At 37.7% G+C, this 15,653-nt stretch overlaps 1 protein-coding gene across 5 annotated transcripts in view; it reads right to left on the bottom strand.

Annotated features, from left to right (window-relative positions):
• KRAS (KRAS proto-oncogene, GTPase) overlaps positions 1-15,433 on the bottom strand; it is a 36,246-nt gene extending 20,813 nt beyond the window's left edge. For 2 of the 5 annotated variants that reach the window (XM_058558635.1, XM_058558631.1), the window contains exons 1-2: positions 15,298-15,357; positions 11,301-11,422 (exon numbers count right to left, since the gene is read on the bottom strand). In XM_058558635.1, the coding sequence (XP_058414618.1) occupies positions 11,301-11,411 (111 nt within the window). In that variant the 5' untranslated portion in view covers positions 11,412-11,422; positions 15,298-15,357. Of the gene's footprint in view, positions 1-11,300; positions 11,423-14,753; positions 14,870-15,284 lie in introns of those variants that run through there. The other 3 variants (XM_058558634.1, XM_058558633.1, XM_058558632.1) reach the window with 3 other exon arrangements.
• Positions 15,434-15,653: the final 220 nt, after the last annotated feature.

Here is a 15,653-nt window from a genome sequence, read left to right as displayed (position 1 = left end):
TGGTTATTTTGTCATTTTTCTATTATAATTAATAGTAACCAAGTAACTCAGTATATTCATCTTTCAACATACTCAACTTAGATTTCCAACTCAGGCAGTAACCCTGACATGGAAAGACATATTATAGTAAACAAAAAATCTAAAGAAATTAGTAACTTTTACTAAGGGAAACCATATCACTATTAATAGTAGTTATAACAGATAACATTACTGAGCCCTTAGTTATATGTCAGATACTGTGATAAGCATATCATAAGCATTATCCCATATAATCTCCATCTTCATGCTGCTGATTCCATCAGATGCTCTTGTAAATATGAGTAGGACTGCTGAAAATGTCAGCTGAAGTATTATTCGAGTATTTACTTTTGAAATGTTCGTAAGGCTTTCTTATTGTGTTATAGGTACTTTACGTGTACTGCTAAATAACACCGACAGGAAAAAATGAGAAACTTACTTTTACTCTCTTAATGCTTAAGATTTTGTTACTCCTCTAAAAGATTATTTGAATCCATTATAGAATGATGTGTTGCACACTGTTAGTGATAAGCTATCAAAGGTTTTTGTAGACAGCTAGTTCTCAAAGACAGCTAGAAACATGTAATAGCCTGGTATATTAGAATTATAATAGGGAAGAAACAAGGAATTTGGGATATATAAACACATGCTTATTTGTTCAATCCCACCTACCTACTCCATTCTCTCCCGCATCTTAAGTAAGGAACACTTACTAAAAATCTACTAAGTGTGATGTACTGTGCCAGGCATTATAAAGTTTTTGACCTCAAGGAACTAGGTCTGGTGGGAGAGATATGAATGTAAACAATTAAAATACAATGAAATAAATGCAACACCATATGCAGGACAAAGTACAATGGTGGCACACAGGAAGGAGAGATCAATTCTGCTTGTATGAATTAAGAAAGAGAGGGGAGTGAAGGGACATTCCAGGCAGGAAGGAGCAAAGAGAATGTATAACAACATGAAACAGCATGTTGAATACATGGAACCAAGAAGTTCAATACAACATTAGCTTAGAAGGATTACAGATAAGTAGAAGAAGTGAAACAATCAAGCAGAGACCAGCTTATAGAGGGTCTTGTATGCCATATTAAGGAGTTGTGAACTTCATCTTATACTAGTAGGAAGGGAGGATCAGATTTACCAGGTTCACTGTTAGCATTATTATAGCAAATTATAGAAAGGGACCAGATTGGAGGCTGGGAGATGAGTTAGAAACCTATTACAAAAAGTGATAGAAGCTGAACAGGTAGCAACAGCAGTACTAATGGAGATTAGTAGTTGTGAGAAATAGTTAATGGATAAAATTGGCAGAACTACCCTCATACATTGCTGGTGGGAATGTAAATGGTGCAGCCACTGTGGAAAACAGTCTGACAGCTCCTCAAAAAGTTAAAAATAAAGCTACCATATGGCCCAGCAATTCCACTTCTAGGTATTTACCCGAGAAAACTGAAAATATATGTTCACACTAAAACTTGTACACGAATGTTTACAGCAGCATTATTGAAAGTAGTCAAAAAAAAGGGAAAGAATCCAAATGCCCATCAACTGATGAATGGATAAACAAAATGTGGTATACCCATACAACAGAATATTATTCAGCCATAAAAAGAAATGAATTATCAAAACATGGAAGAATAGGGATAAACCTTGAAAACATTATCCTGTGGGAAAGAAGCCAGACACAAAAGGCTACATATTTTATGACTCCAATTATTTGACATACTCAGAATAAGCAAATTCACAGAGACAGAAAGTAGATTAGTGGTTGGCAGGAGGAGGAATTGGGGAGTGACTGTTAACGGGTACGGGGCTTCTTTTGGGGATGATAAAAATGCTATGGAATTAGATTGTTGATGGTTGCATAACTTTGTGAATATACAAAAACCATAGCACTGTACCCTTTAAAAGGATGAATTTTATGCTATGTGAATTACATCTCAATTTTTTTAAACGGCAGAGCTTTTTGGTTGGGGATGGGAACAGAAGGAGAAGGGTAGAGGAAAAGATGAGTTCAATTTGGAGCATGTTGAATTCCATATGTTTGTGGGTTCTGCTGGTGGCTATGACCTATAGGCGGCTTGATATATAGGTCTAATGCTCAGGACAGAAGTCTAGGCTGCAGATATACTCCTAAATCTTCAATCTATGGAGAACTCACTTGTGCTGTGAGCGTGGGCAAACTACTTAATGTCTCATCTGCTCGAAGCCATTGTTCCTTCAGCTGTAAAAGTGAGTAAATAATAACATACAGGACTACACAGGTTAGGATAAAAGACCATGAAAATCCCTTTATAAAATGAAAAGTGCTATAAAAAGTTAACCGTATTATTTTATGTAATACACTGCACCGGGTATTATAAGCCAGAAAGGTAGGGGCAGGCCACTGGCTACTAGGAATGTACAGCAACAGTGGTATCCTGTCCTTATAAAATCATTGTACATCTACATTTGGACTACTTTTTGCAAAACTGGTCACTGTATTTCAAATCACATATAGTGAAGCTGGACGAGCTCCAGGGAAGGAGAGCTACAACTGAGGGTTTGGACTTCTGTTTGGATGAGGGAGCAAAAGTGTCAAAGGAGCTTGTTCTCATGGCAGAATGTTGGATTAAGACATTCATTAAAAGTAAGGAGAGTTATAAACCAATGTTGCCGCAATTAAAAAAAAAAGTGAGGATAAAGAAAACAAAGACTTCTTTACTAAATGATGGATACTTGAAATTATGAGAATGTTGAATCTTAGCCTAAGACTAGAGAGAATAAAATGTGTACTACTTTCAAGAGATAAAACTGCTTCAAATATCTGAATAAACAAGAAAAATCTGCATAACAGATATGAAAATAAGGATATTATAAGCCTATATCTGTAACCTGTTGAAGTCATGTGGCATTCTCCCACAAGTTATCACTTGATGCCAAAGTCAGAATGTGAGGCTGGGTCAATCGTGGATCCAATCTTAATAATTAGTGATGCCAATATAACTTTCATGTTTTGTATTATACATCTCTCAGCTATTCTTTAATTGGCCTGATACCAATTTCTTTATCCAAGATACATATGCATTATGCAATCTGTCGAGGCTTTAAAAAGAGGAAAGAAAGTAAATATGAAATAATCTAATGGTATCTAATACTTTAGTGACTTTTCTCCCTCAAAAATGAGTATTTACTTTTCCCGTTTAAACAGTATATGCTCTTTTTTAAAAACCACACACTACAGAGAAAAAGAGTTTGGCATATGTCCTACCATATTTTATGCATGTATTCACCTTGTTTTTAGATAAATGGAATCATACTCTACACAATGTGCTATGATGCAGCGTCACTTCATAACGGACATTTTTCAATGTCAGTACATAGAGATCTACCTAATCCTTTTCAACAACTGTATAATATAATTTGTATAGATATACCATAATTTACTTTACTCATTCCCTACTGGTAGACATGTGGATTATTTCCATTTTTAAAAATCATAAATAAAGGGCCAGCCCAGTGGCACAGCAGTTAAGTTCACACGTTCTGCTTCGGCGGCCTAGGGTTTGCCGGTTCAGATCCTGGGCGCGGACCTACTCATCGCCCATCAAGCCACGCTGAGGTGGCGTCCCACATAGAAGAACTAGAAGGACCTACAATTAGGATATACAACTATGTACTGGGGCTTTAGGGAGAAAAAAGAAAAAGAGGAAGATTGGCAACAGATGTTAGCTCAGGGCCAATCTTCCTCAAAAAAATAATTAATTAATTAATTAATTTTAAAAAACCATAAACAACACTGCAATGAATATTCTTTCCCAGCACTGTTATCATTCTAATCTTAACCAATATAAAAGTAAAAAATGTTATTGTTTAAACTTGCATTTCTATATTAATGAAGTATCTTTTTAGATGTTTATACATCATTTGTTTTATTTATTTATTTTTTGGTAGATAGGTTGGCTATTTATATTCTTAGTGCACTCCCCTTTTGTTTCTATTTGAATGTTTGCTTTTTTCTAATTCATATATGAGAGCTTCTTGTTTGATATATGATGTGAATAGGTTTTCCAGGTTTCCATTTGTCTTGTAGTTTTGTTAAAGATGTCATAATTTTTATGTAGCCAAATAGCTCAATCTTTTCCTAAATGTTTTCCTAAATGGTTTAAGAATATTTTGAAAATGAGAATGATGCCTACTTTTCTCAATGGAGAAAAATATTTAATCCCAATTACACAAATAAAGAAACTAACCAAATGTTAATTCACTCAATTTGTATTACTTAGATAATACTACAAGAACCAGGATTTAAGAGTGATATTATCATTTTTATTTCAACAGCTGTCTAATGTTTAACATTAAAATTTATACACCACAGCAGAAAGAAGATATGGAGGAAGGTGAGGAAAAATGAACTCATGATTTTTAAATAACATATATTTCTTGGCTCTGTCCATTAAAAAGGGTCTAGAAACAGTGATACCTCAGAAGCAATAAACAACATACCTAACATCCAGGTCTTAATTTCTAAACACCATTTACCCCTAAAAGGAATTAGGGCTCTTTGGACAAATGGCTGAATCCAGGGTGGGAAAAGGGAAAGAACAAGTTGAACCTGGAACACGTTGTGCCAGAAAGTAAGGAAGAGCTCAAAAACTGATGAGGTAACGTCAAAAGGATAGGGGCCAGCTTGAAAGGGCCATATCAAAAACAAATTTGAGCATCAAAATCAATTATTACAGTAATAGATACATTGAATACAAAAAGAATCCATGAGTCCATGCTGATACAAATAAGACAAATCAAACAAATAAACAGAGGGAAGAGAAAAGAGAGAGTCCTTATTTATGGTAGACGGCAACTAATAAACGTAGAAGTATGACAGAGTTAGAAGATTACCATTTTGCAACCACTATGGTAGTAATTTATTCTGGCAAGAATTATCAGTGATGCTACATCCCACTCGGTAGAAATATGCTGGAGAACAGGGTATTTATAGACTTAAAGTATCTCCCCACAGAGCACATATTAATTATAAAGGAACTGAAGATACTTTTGTGGAGAGAAAACTGATAGACATTACCTTAACCAAATAATCAATGTTAATATCATCAATAATGATACAAAACCAACATCATGTGCCTCCTGATGTGATGCACCGAGAAGGACATAATATCACTCATGTAGTATTCCTGCCAAATCTGTTTAACCTGAATCTGATCATGAGGAAACAATGAGACAAAACTAAATGAGAGGACATTCTACAAAAACAACTGGCCTGAATTCTTCAAAAAGTGCCATTACCATGAATGACTAAGAAAAGCTCAGAAACTGCTCTAGGTTAAAAGAGACTTTGAGACATACAACCATTTTTGATCCAGGATGAGAAAAATTCTGGGAACTGGTTAAATCTGAATATGGACTATATATTAGATAAAGTATTGTATCAATGTTGAATTTCCTAAAATTCCTTGTAGTTATACAAGGAAATATTCTTGTTAGAATAGGATCAGCAAACTTTTTCTGTAAAGGGCCAGATAGTAATTGGTCTCTGTTGCAACTACTCAACTCTGCCACTGTAGAACGAAAGCAGCCACAGACAACATGGCAACACACGAGCATGGTAGTGCTCCAATAAAACTTTACAAAAACAGACAGCAGACTGGATTTGGCCAGCAAGCAGGCCACAGTTTACAGACCCCTGTGTAGAAGGCAGAAGTTTAGAGGTAAAAGTCATAACATATGCAACTTATTCTCAAATACTTCAGCAAAAATAAATAATATAAATTCAAGTATGTGTGTGTACATACACGTATATGCATACAAACACACACACATATAGAGAGAAGGCAAATATTTCTAGTTTAAGGGTAGCAGGTATTCACTGTACTATTTTTCACTTCTTTTCCATAGGTTTGCAATTTTTCAAAATAAAAAGCTGCAAAATTACCTAAGGTAAGCACTATGTCCGTACTTAATTCTCTCAAATATTTTACTTTGACTAGTAATTTTATTATATTAAGATCACAATAATATAACTGTTCCATAAACCTAGAAAGTATGAGACAATATAGTTAAGAGATGCAAGAAATCTAATGCCTTCCTAAAGCATAAAGCCTCCGAATTAAGTTATATATAATTAAGATCATTGTCTGGAAACACTGCTCTTCAAAATACTTCTAAGACGAATAAGCTCCATGAAGGCAGGGATCTGGTCCCTTCTGCTCCTCAATGTATCTCCAGTCCCTAGGAGGGCTGCATGGGACAGAGTGGGCAGTGAATAAATATTTATGGAATTAAAGAACTAGTTGCATTGTTAAAATCAGAATCTCTTAAGATAACAAACGATAAAAACATTTTCTTCCTTTCACTTATTTCCATTACCAACTTTCATTTGTATGTTTTTAAAGCCTTATATTTATAAAAACTCAAGTCAGAATAAAATACGTCCAATAATTTTTAACATTCAGGTCTAAATAGTTATTATTATTAAGTAAACACTTATTCTTAAATTGACCTCAATACAGTGCCTGAACTTTGTGTTATTCTAAAAATCAGATGCTCACATTGTTCTACAGTCCTCTAAAAATCTACAAAATGTAAACTTTACAATTTGCCACTTTTGAATAAGCCCTTCCTACTGTTACACATCGCTAAGCTTTGAACTCCATAACCTACCTCCCTTGTTTATGTAAAGAAATTCAGAGACCCACAGTGCCACTTTTTATTCCCTGAGACAAAGTAACCTCAATCAGTGCTAACAACAGCGGAACCACCCTATTTTCTCCAACGTTGCTACATTTCCTTTCTTAGTTAAAAATATTCACCTACATATTTAATTAGTTAGGTCTAACTAGTTCACACAGTAATCTTTAGATTAATATTAGCAGAGTAAAACTGATATTTTAGATTTTTAAAATTAATTATATAAAACTGTTAAATAAAATTTATATATTTATAAATTGATTATACCCACAGTTTAAACAGGAAAACTATTCAAACTTAGGATTTCATTGTTATTACAAAAGCAAATAAGTTGACCAGTAGAGGGCACTCACTTGAAAGGGGGGAAGAGCTGGACAGAGCCTTGAAGAGAAATACATTTACAAAACTGCTGTGTGTACCTTATTTTAAAAACAGAATGTTTAAATAAAATGCTAGAGTAAGCTAATATAATCTATTATTAGTTTAGAAAAGGTAAAGTTTAAATCTATATTATAGAAAATCTAACACAAACCTTATTCAGGGAGTTGAATTGGACAATTTAAGGGATGTTTAAGCTTTACGTAACACATATTAGGGTCTCAGCCTCAGCACTACTGACATTTTGGGCCAGGCAATTACTTGTTGTGGGGGCCGTTCTACGCACTGTAGGAAGTTTAACAGCATCCCTGGCCTCTACCCACTATAGTTGCCAATAGCAGCCCCCCTCCCTCAATTTGTGACAACCAAAAATATCTCCAGATATTGCCAAATGTCCCCTGAGGGACAAAGTTACCCATCCATTCCACATTGATAACTACTGATACATATGTATAAAATCAGAAAAATAACAGCTTACGACATTACATAAGGCTTTTCTTACACCACTCTTCAATACTGATTTAATATTACAAATTCTCTCTATTGTCTAAATAATTTATTCTGCAAATAAATTCCATAATTAACATGGAAAAGTAAAAAAATAGAGAAACTGATAAATCTTGGTGAATAAATACTCTACAGCTCAGAGGACTAAAGATGGAACAAATCAATCCAATTATGAATCCATTCTTCCCAACCGAATAGGAAACTTGCACTAAAGAAGGGCATACAACTTGTACTGAATTATAAGTGTCACATTAACAGAAGCATGCAGATGTCAATGAATTAGAGCCTACTAAAAAATACTTCTTTCTACATCTATTTTTACTAGCATATTATATCCAGTAGATATCCAATATATATTTGCTAACTGATTAACTGATCATTCTGATCTCTACGTCTAGAACTACTTATATTTTTTAAAGACAAGATTTTTCTTCTTCCACCAAATTTTATCTTGGGAAAACACATTTCAGGGAACGTGTTTAGACGATAATAAGTGATCTATAAACTATAAAAGCATATATTATTTCTAGCCTGGTATTGTGTTTGGGGGATTGCTGTGAGTTTTTCATAATCTTGCCTCACTAACGATTTATTTCATTAGCTCTGTAACTCTTTGGTGGACTTCATAAGAGAGAAAGGTAAAATCTTTCAGAGCAGAAGTGAAGAGGATTATCAGGTACACAGCCTCAAATATAAACATGCTCCATCTATGTGTCATACCTATGTGTCTAATTCTGTATCATCTCTCTGCCAGTAGGATGTCATTAGATAGTATGCTAAGTTCAAATTTTGGTATACTGATAAATCTGCATTAGTCTCCAACATTAAATATTTTCTTGGCTTGAAAGCTAATTTTCACTTCTAAAAAAGCTATACAAGGGTACACTTACCTCGGTCTCAGAAAATTTAAATTAAATTCCACCACTTACTAGCTAAGTATCCTTAGGCAAGTTACCTCTCAGAGACTATTTTTATCTTTAAATGAAGGAAGCAATGATCACCTTCCTTATCTATCTCGTGGTGTTCATCTTTGCAAATTCTAAACCACTAGAATATATGGTATTAGTTGATTTAAAATTTTTTTTTCTAAATTTCTTTCCATTTGTTTTAATGCAGGAAAACTGATGAGAATTCCAAATGTGCAAAGTCTATGTCCTCTCTCATTTTCTCTCTGGCCCACATTATTCACCAATCAAAACCTAACAGCAGTATTGATATCCCCTATCGTCCTTTTTAACTTTTTACAAAAACCTCAAGTTAGCATTTTTACTTAACTATTTATTCAAATAAACTACTAAATTCTCTTGCCTTTCTTGTAGTTGAACTACACTAAGAATTTAATCTGTCAGTTCCCTCAGAGACTCACTGTAACTTGAGAGATAAGAGACAATCTCTGATACCGTTTCCCAGGCGGCTAAACTAGCGAGGGAACGTCAGTTTCAAAGGTCACAGGTAATCAATGCTTCCCGAGTCAAGTCTTCTGGTTTGCCAGAAATCATAATCAGAGTTATGAGTCTGAGTTTATAAACTTTTTCTACCTTCCCCCAAAATAAAGGATTAACCTTTAGCTTTATTTCTTAAAGATTTATATTGCACTTTAACAATCTGACCAAAAGGTTTCCTAACCTGTTTCATCATATTATCATATAGCATTCATGACCTCTGATAGGAAACAGAAGGTAATGGAATTCCTCAGATTTTCAAAGAAGATGGAGGGCACTTCTGCTAAAATCATCTTCCAAAATCCCAGGAAAACTTCTATGCTTAACCTGAATTCTACTAAAACTTCCTTCTACATCTGATTTAAATGTCAGAGTATGCCAAGTAACCTTGGCTTCAGAAATGGGTGAACCAGAAATGGCTTTGAAACGGGTGAACTATTTAATACTCCTTGAAGAAAAAAAGAACAAAAGCATCATACAGCACTGAACTGACTTGTCAAGACTATGATATAGGTGATCCACTTCAGTTAGACTGTTCCTCTTTACTAATGCAAATTCTTAAACTTGGAAACCAAATAAAAGCTGCTTCTATGTTTAAATCAAATCTTTGCAAGTAAGTGTTATTTCTCCATTTTTTGTTGCAGTACCAAAAATATGTGACATTTCCCTATAAACAGTTATCTAATCAAGCCTCAGTTTTCTAAATTGTATAAACATCTTCCCAAGGCTACCAATGCCCTCAGATTCTACCTCAATATAGTCAAGGTGTTTCTTCAAGACACTACACAGCCTAGTACCTTAACAGGGCATTCTGACCTGTTATAGATTCCACAGCTTGGGACTCAAAGAAAATTCTGGGAAATATTCAGAGCTGATTAAAAAAACTAGTATATGAGATCTAGTATAAAAGCTAAGGGATTAGGACTGCTTAACCTAAGGTAAAGAAGTCTAACAAATAATTGAACAACATAAGACAATTTCAAAGACGAGGTGATATACTTATTTCCATCTCCACTGATGATAAACTTAACATGAAGATTCAGATTATGCATAAAATACACTAATAATTACATTCTGAAAATGAGTTACAAGGACAGTTATGGGCCACCCCCTCCTGCAGGTCTTTGGGATTAAATAAATCCTTACCTGCTTGAGATAATTTGAGTATAGTGCTGCCAGAGGGCAGTAGCAAATACTACCTGACCTCTCAAGGTCTGTTCTAGGCCTTTACTCTACCATTTTGCTGTTAGCCTTTACTTTGGTAAGTTTTCATGAAACTAAAAAAGTCTGAAAATTATTCTTTAATTAATTTATAATAAAAACAATCCTAACATTTCCTTAAGTAAATTAAGGATTGGTACCCTTATTTAGCACCTATCTATCTATCTATCTATCTGTCTGTCTATCAATCAATCTATATATAAAAGCAAAGAATGAGCTATTTAAAAATGCATCAGGGGGCCGGCCCCGTGGCTTAGCGGTTAAGCGCGCGAGCTCCGCTACTGGCGGCCCGGGTTCGGATCCTGGGCCCGCACAGACGCACCGCTTCTCCTGCCGTGCTGAGGCTGCGTCCCACATACGGCAACTGGAAGGATGTGCAACTATGACATAGCTGGGGAAGAAAAAAGGAGGAGGCTTGGCAATAGATGTTAGCTCAGAGCCGGTCTTCCTCAGCAAAAAGAGGAGGATTAGCATGGATGTTAGCTCAGGGCTGATCTTCCTCACAAAAAAAAACAACAACAACAAAAAAAACAAATAAAATGCATCAGGTAGCCATAGGTTCTCCACTACTTCAAAGCGAAGAGAAAACAGGAAAATACTAATTGCTTTTTTTTAAATCAACCATCAAACGATTACTTTTCACCAGTATAATTCAACTCTAACTTCCATATGTGCCGTCAAAATACCAAGAAACCCATAAAAATAATGGCCACATTTTTTTTTTAAATGACTGTTAGGTACAGATAAGAAGTAAATTCACATTTTCACTCTCTCACAAAACTGAAATACATTTGCAATCAAAATGCACATATACTAACCTAGAATGAAGGTCACGGATCTTGATATTCTCCAGAGAGAAGTAGAGCTCACATACTTCAGTTAAAGCCTTGAAACCAAGTACATTTCTGATAACTTAATGCAATTATTTTCCTTATAATTGCCTTGTAATGAACAGTCACAAAAAAGTGATCAGAGAAACCTATTTTTGTACCCAAACAATGGGCCTGCACAAATCAATATGCATAATATTAAAACAAGATTTACCTCTATCGTAGGATCATATTCATCCACAAAGTGGTTCTGAATTAGCTGTATCGTCAAGGCACTCTTGCCTACGCCACCAGCTCCAACTACCACAAGTTTATATTCAGTCATTTTCAGCAGGCCTTATAATAAAAATAATGAAAATGTGACTAAATTAGAACATGTGTCACACAAGGTTAATATAACCCCAACATTCTATCAATACCTTTTAACACAAATTCACCTTCATATGAAAAATTATGTCAAAATACCTCACAAAATGCAATGATGAAAACTTCAGTTGACTACAGATGTGTACTGTAATGAATTGCACTTTGTTTACAAACTCCTCCATCAACATTTGAGAAAAACACATTCAGAGTACATAGTTCTTTTATCTTATATTCAGGTTGTTCTGTCTAAACAGCCAGTCATTCTCTAGCAACTAATGGCTCTCAAAGGAACATGCCATGACTTCACTCAGTACAAGTGTCTAGCACAGTGCTCTATACCCCATGGACACACCCACACAAAACTCGTTGACAGCTATCTCTACAGTATTCCTAGTTGACTCGGGCCTCTAAGAGTTACAAGTGGACATGCTGAGTGTCTGTGTTGGAGCCAACTGCTACTGAAAAGTTTTTAAAAGCATCATCAGAGTTCTCCTGGATAGGTTGCAAGAATCAGATTGGGGCTGGGGGGAGAAGTGTCAAATAAAGCTGGACTCTGTAGTGGGGAAATAAAAATTGAGACACCGAAGCAGATAAGGACAGTATTTGATGACATTTTAACCTGTAAAACATCTGGTAGGGAAAATAAAGGTGCAAAAACTAAGAGAACTTTAAGAATTTTGAACTAACTATTCAGTACACATGACTTGATCATCCATCACAATATATAATCCTACATTAGGGCTCAAAAACAGCATTCTGCACAAGAAAAATATAGTTATATAAAATTTAAAGATAAGCACTGCTTTTAATGAGAGAATTTTAAAAAGATGTGAATATTTCTCAGTAATCCATGTGACTTTTACTCTTTGCTTCTACACTGTCTCCCAACAGTTGCAATAAATACTGATAACTTGTAAGATTAACAGCACAAGACAGAAAATATTTTTTAATCAGTTGTTTCAAACTTTTTGAAATAAAATGAATAAATTTAATTTTATCTTCTTTCCCTCAACAACTACATGACAGTATTACAAATAAGAAGTGAAATGCAGAAAGAATGGCAATAAATGCACACTCATTTATTATAGAATAAGTAGTTCCAAATTAATGAATGTGCAGATATTGTATATAAACACTATATGCATGCAGCATCCTATTTACTGAAGACCAAGAATTATCCAAATAGGCACCAAAAAAAAAAAAAAGATAATATCGTTTTCCAAATGATAACATACTAACCACCGCCTCACCCTATTCCTGAGCCCTCTCACAAAGAGCAGACAGGCTACACAACTGTTGTATCACAGACCGTTACATTACAGCTCCCTGGCCTATTCTGCACCACCCAGCCTTACTCGCTGCTCATCTGGGGCCACCCTAGGAGCCACTACTAACATCTATCTTATCCCATTTGCTCTCACTTTTTATTCTAAATATAGGCCATAGCAAATGGGATAGACGAGGAGAATCACACCAAAATGTATCCTCTAGCTCCCTGCCCACCTCACCCCGCAAAATAATTTGGATAGCATAGAACAGTAGTTCTCAAAATGTGGTCCAAGAACCCAATGGGGCTCCTAAGACGTTTTGGAGGTCCAAGAATTTCATAATACTATTAAGATGTTTTACCCTTTCCACTCTTATGCTGTCACAAGTATAGAGTTTTCCAGACGTGTGATCACAATAGATTGAATGCAGAAGCTGATATGAGAATCCAGATGTTTTCTATTAAGCCATATAATTAAAGAGATTTGCAAAAGTGTGAAACAATGGCACTCTTCTCACTGTTTTATTGTTTTGAAAAATAGTTGTTTTTGCATTAAAAAAATGCTATTTATGTTACTAAGTAATAGGCCTATTATTTCTATTTTTAAATGAATTAATAAATTTCTTAAATTCTCAGTTTTAATTTCTATTATGGTAAATACTGGCATACCCCATATTGGGATCTTCAATAAATTTTAAGAGTGTAAAGGGGTCCTGATGACCAAAAAGTTTGCTAGCCTAGGTGATACTGTGGACAGATGCTGGATTAGAGCTTAGTTGTGCATACATGTGTGAATTCTGAAAGACAGACACCTTCTTGGTCTACTTGTTTATGCAGTGGTTGTTTCAGAAAAAAATCCTTGAATTGGATTTTAAACACCAAGTAATATTTAAATCCGCTAGAGAGAACCGGCTTCCCAAGGAGTCTTACTGAAGATCATAGGCCAGAAAGAGTCCCCTCACCCAAAGATACAAAAGCAAGGGGTGGAACTGGGACCAGAACCTAACATTTTGTTAAGCAAAAAAAAAATTCACTTTTATTTGTCATGAAACTGAATTATCACCTCATCTACCATCTCTTAAAACCAAGTATGCCTGTGCCTGGCTGCAGTCTCAAAGTAAACAGTATTGATATCAACCGTATTTGATGTCTATAGTCTATTACATGTTCGAGTCAGCATTTTAGACCTTAGTCACCTAAGAGTGACATCACTCATTTAGCTGCTTCTGAGATGATGATTACAACACAGACTTTTCCCCTTTGTAATTTCTTTGCAAATGACTTTTTTTCCATTACAAATGTAACAGGTACGTTGTGTAAAAATCAGAAAATACCTTTCTGTTCTTAGCCTCTTATTTTGATGGATATCAAGATATAAAAAGGCTAGCGCAGGGCTTCAGCTATGGTATGCACACGCCTCAGAGTATTTCAGGCAGTTGGCCGGCAAATTGCTACAATTAACTCCTCTCCTAAATCAGTTTAAAAAAATTGTGTGAGTGCTGTTTAGGAGTACTGTAATAACTCTTGGGATGGGGGTCAGATGCGTAAGGATGAGGGGAATATAGAAGAGATGGGGGAAAGGACAAGAACAGGCAAATTAAACTTCAAATACGATTTTAGTTATTGCCGTCTACACTCACCTAGCAAGGAAAAAGCCCTGCTTCTGCTCTGAGGGTTTTCTACGTGTGTTTTAACTTGACAAAGCAAAAGAGACCTTCTACGATTAACTTTTTCCTTTTCACTAAGTCACAGGCTTTACGTTGTAGGGTGTTGGCCACCTGTTCTTCCACCACCATCTCTACCTCCACCTCCTCCTTTGTGGCCACAGCAATGTCACAGCCCATACATGGGGGAGGGGAGCAGTCAGGAACTCGGCTGCAGATGCATTTTTTCCAAACACAATAACCTCAAACAGTGGTCTCTAAGCACTTTCCCATGCTCTGCCAAAACCTGACCTCCCCTCTTACCCCTATACCCCGCTACACAGTGAGGACCACTATCCGTCCGGCCTGCGCTCGAGGGAGAAGTTTATACCTTCGTCCTAGAGATGCTAGATGCAGCCGAGAAGGCAGTGACCGAGGCAGCCGAGCGCTGGGAAGGGAGGAAGAGGTGCGGGAGCGGAGGGAGGGAGAGGGGAGGACGACGAGGGGGAGGGGAGACTGGAGCGCAAGCGGGAGTAACCTCCACCGCACCCGACCGCCCCGAGGGGCAGCCCGCCCGGCCCGCGAGTTGCTCCCCGGCCGCCTCCAGCCGCGGCTCTCGGGGAGGAGGAAGGAAGGGGTTCCCCGTCCAGGAAGCAGCACAAGCGGCGGCCGCCTCTAGCCTCACCCTCCTCAGCCCCGCAACGCCCATTCCTCATTCCCCGCGTCGCCGCGGCCCCGCGCCTCCCCCTGCAGACCCCCCGAGCCTGTCTGCCCGTCCGCCCGGGCTCCGCGCCCGCGCCCGCGCCCCCTCCCCGCCCCTCCAGGGAACCCTAATTCATTCACTCGCCGCCGGCCCCGCCCGGCGCCGGCGGGGAGGGTCGGGACCGGGGCAGGGGCCCAGGAGGGGTGGTCCGCTCCGTACCTCTCTCCCGCACCTGGGAGCCGCCGAGCCTCTGGCCCCCGCCGCCGCCTTCAGTGCCTGCGCCGCGCTCGCTCCCAGTCTGAAATGGCGGGGGCCGGGAGTACTGGCCGAGCAGCCGCCACCGCCGCCGCCGCCACCGCCGCCGCCGCCGCCACCGCTCTGCCTCCGCCGCCGCGGCCGCCGCCTAGGGAAATCGAGCTCCGAGCACACCGATGGGTTCGGGGCCGGGCGGCCGCAGAGGGCAGAGCTATTGATGCGCTCGGTGCTCGATTCCTCTCCAGACGGGCGATCGGGGAGGGAGCGGCTGAGGGCGGTGTGGGAAGAGGGAAGAGAGAGAGCCGGCGAGCGCCGCTGGGGAGGAGGAGGGGC

The sequence above is a fragment of the Diceros bicornis genome, chromosome 17 (assembly GCF_020826845.1).
Source record: "Diceros bicornis minor isolate mBicDic1 chromosome 17, mDicBic1.mat.cur, whole genome shotgun sequence".
NCBI classification, from domain to species: Eukaryota; Metazoa; Chordata; class Mammalia; order Perissodactyla; family Rhinocerotidae; genus Diceros; species Diceros bicornis.
The sequence above is the reverse complement of the archived record's forward strand: the minus strand, read 5'-3'. Positions and strand labels throughout refer to the sequence as shown.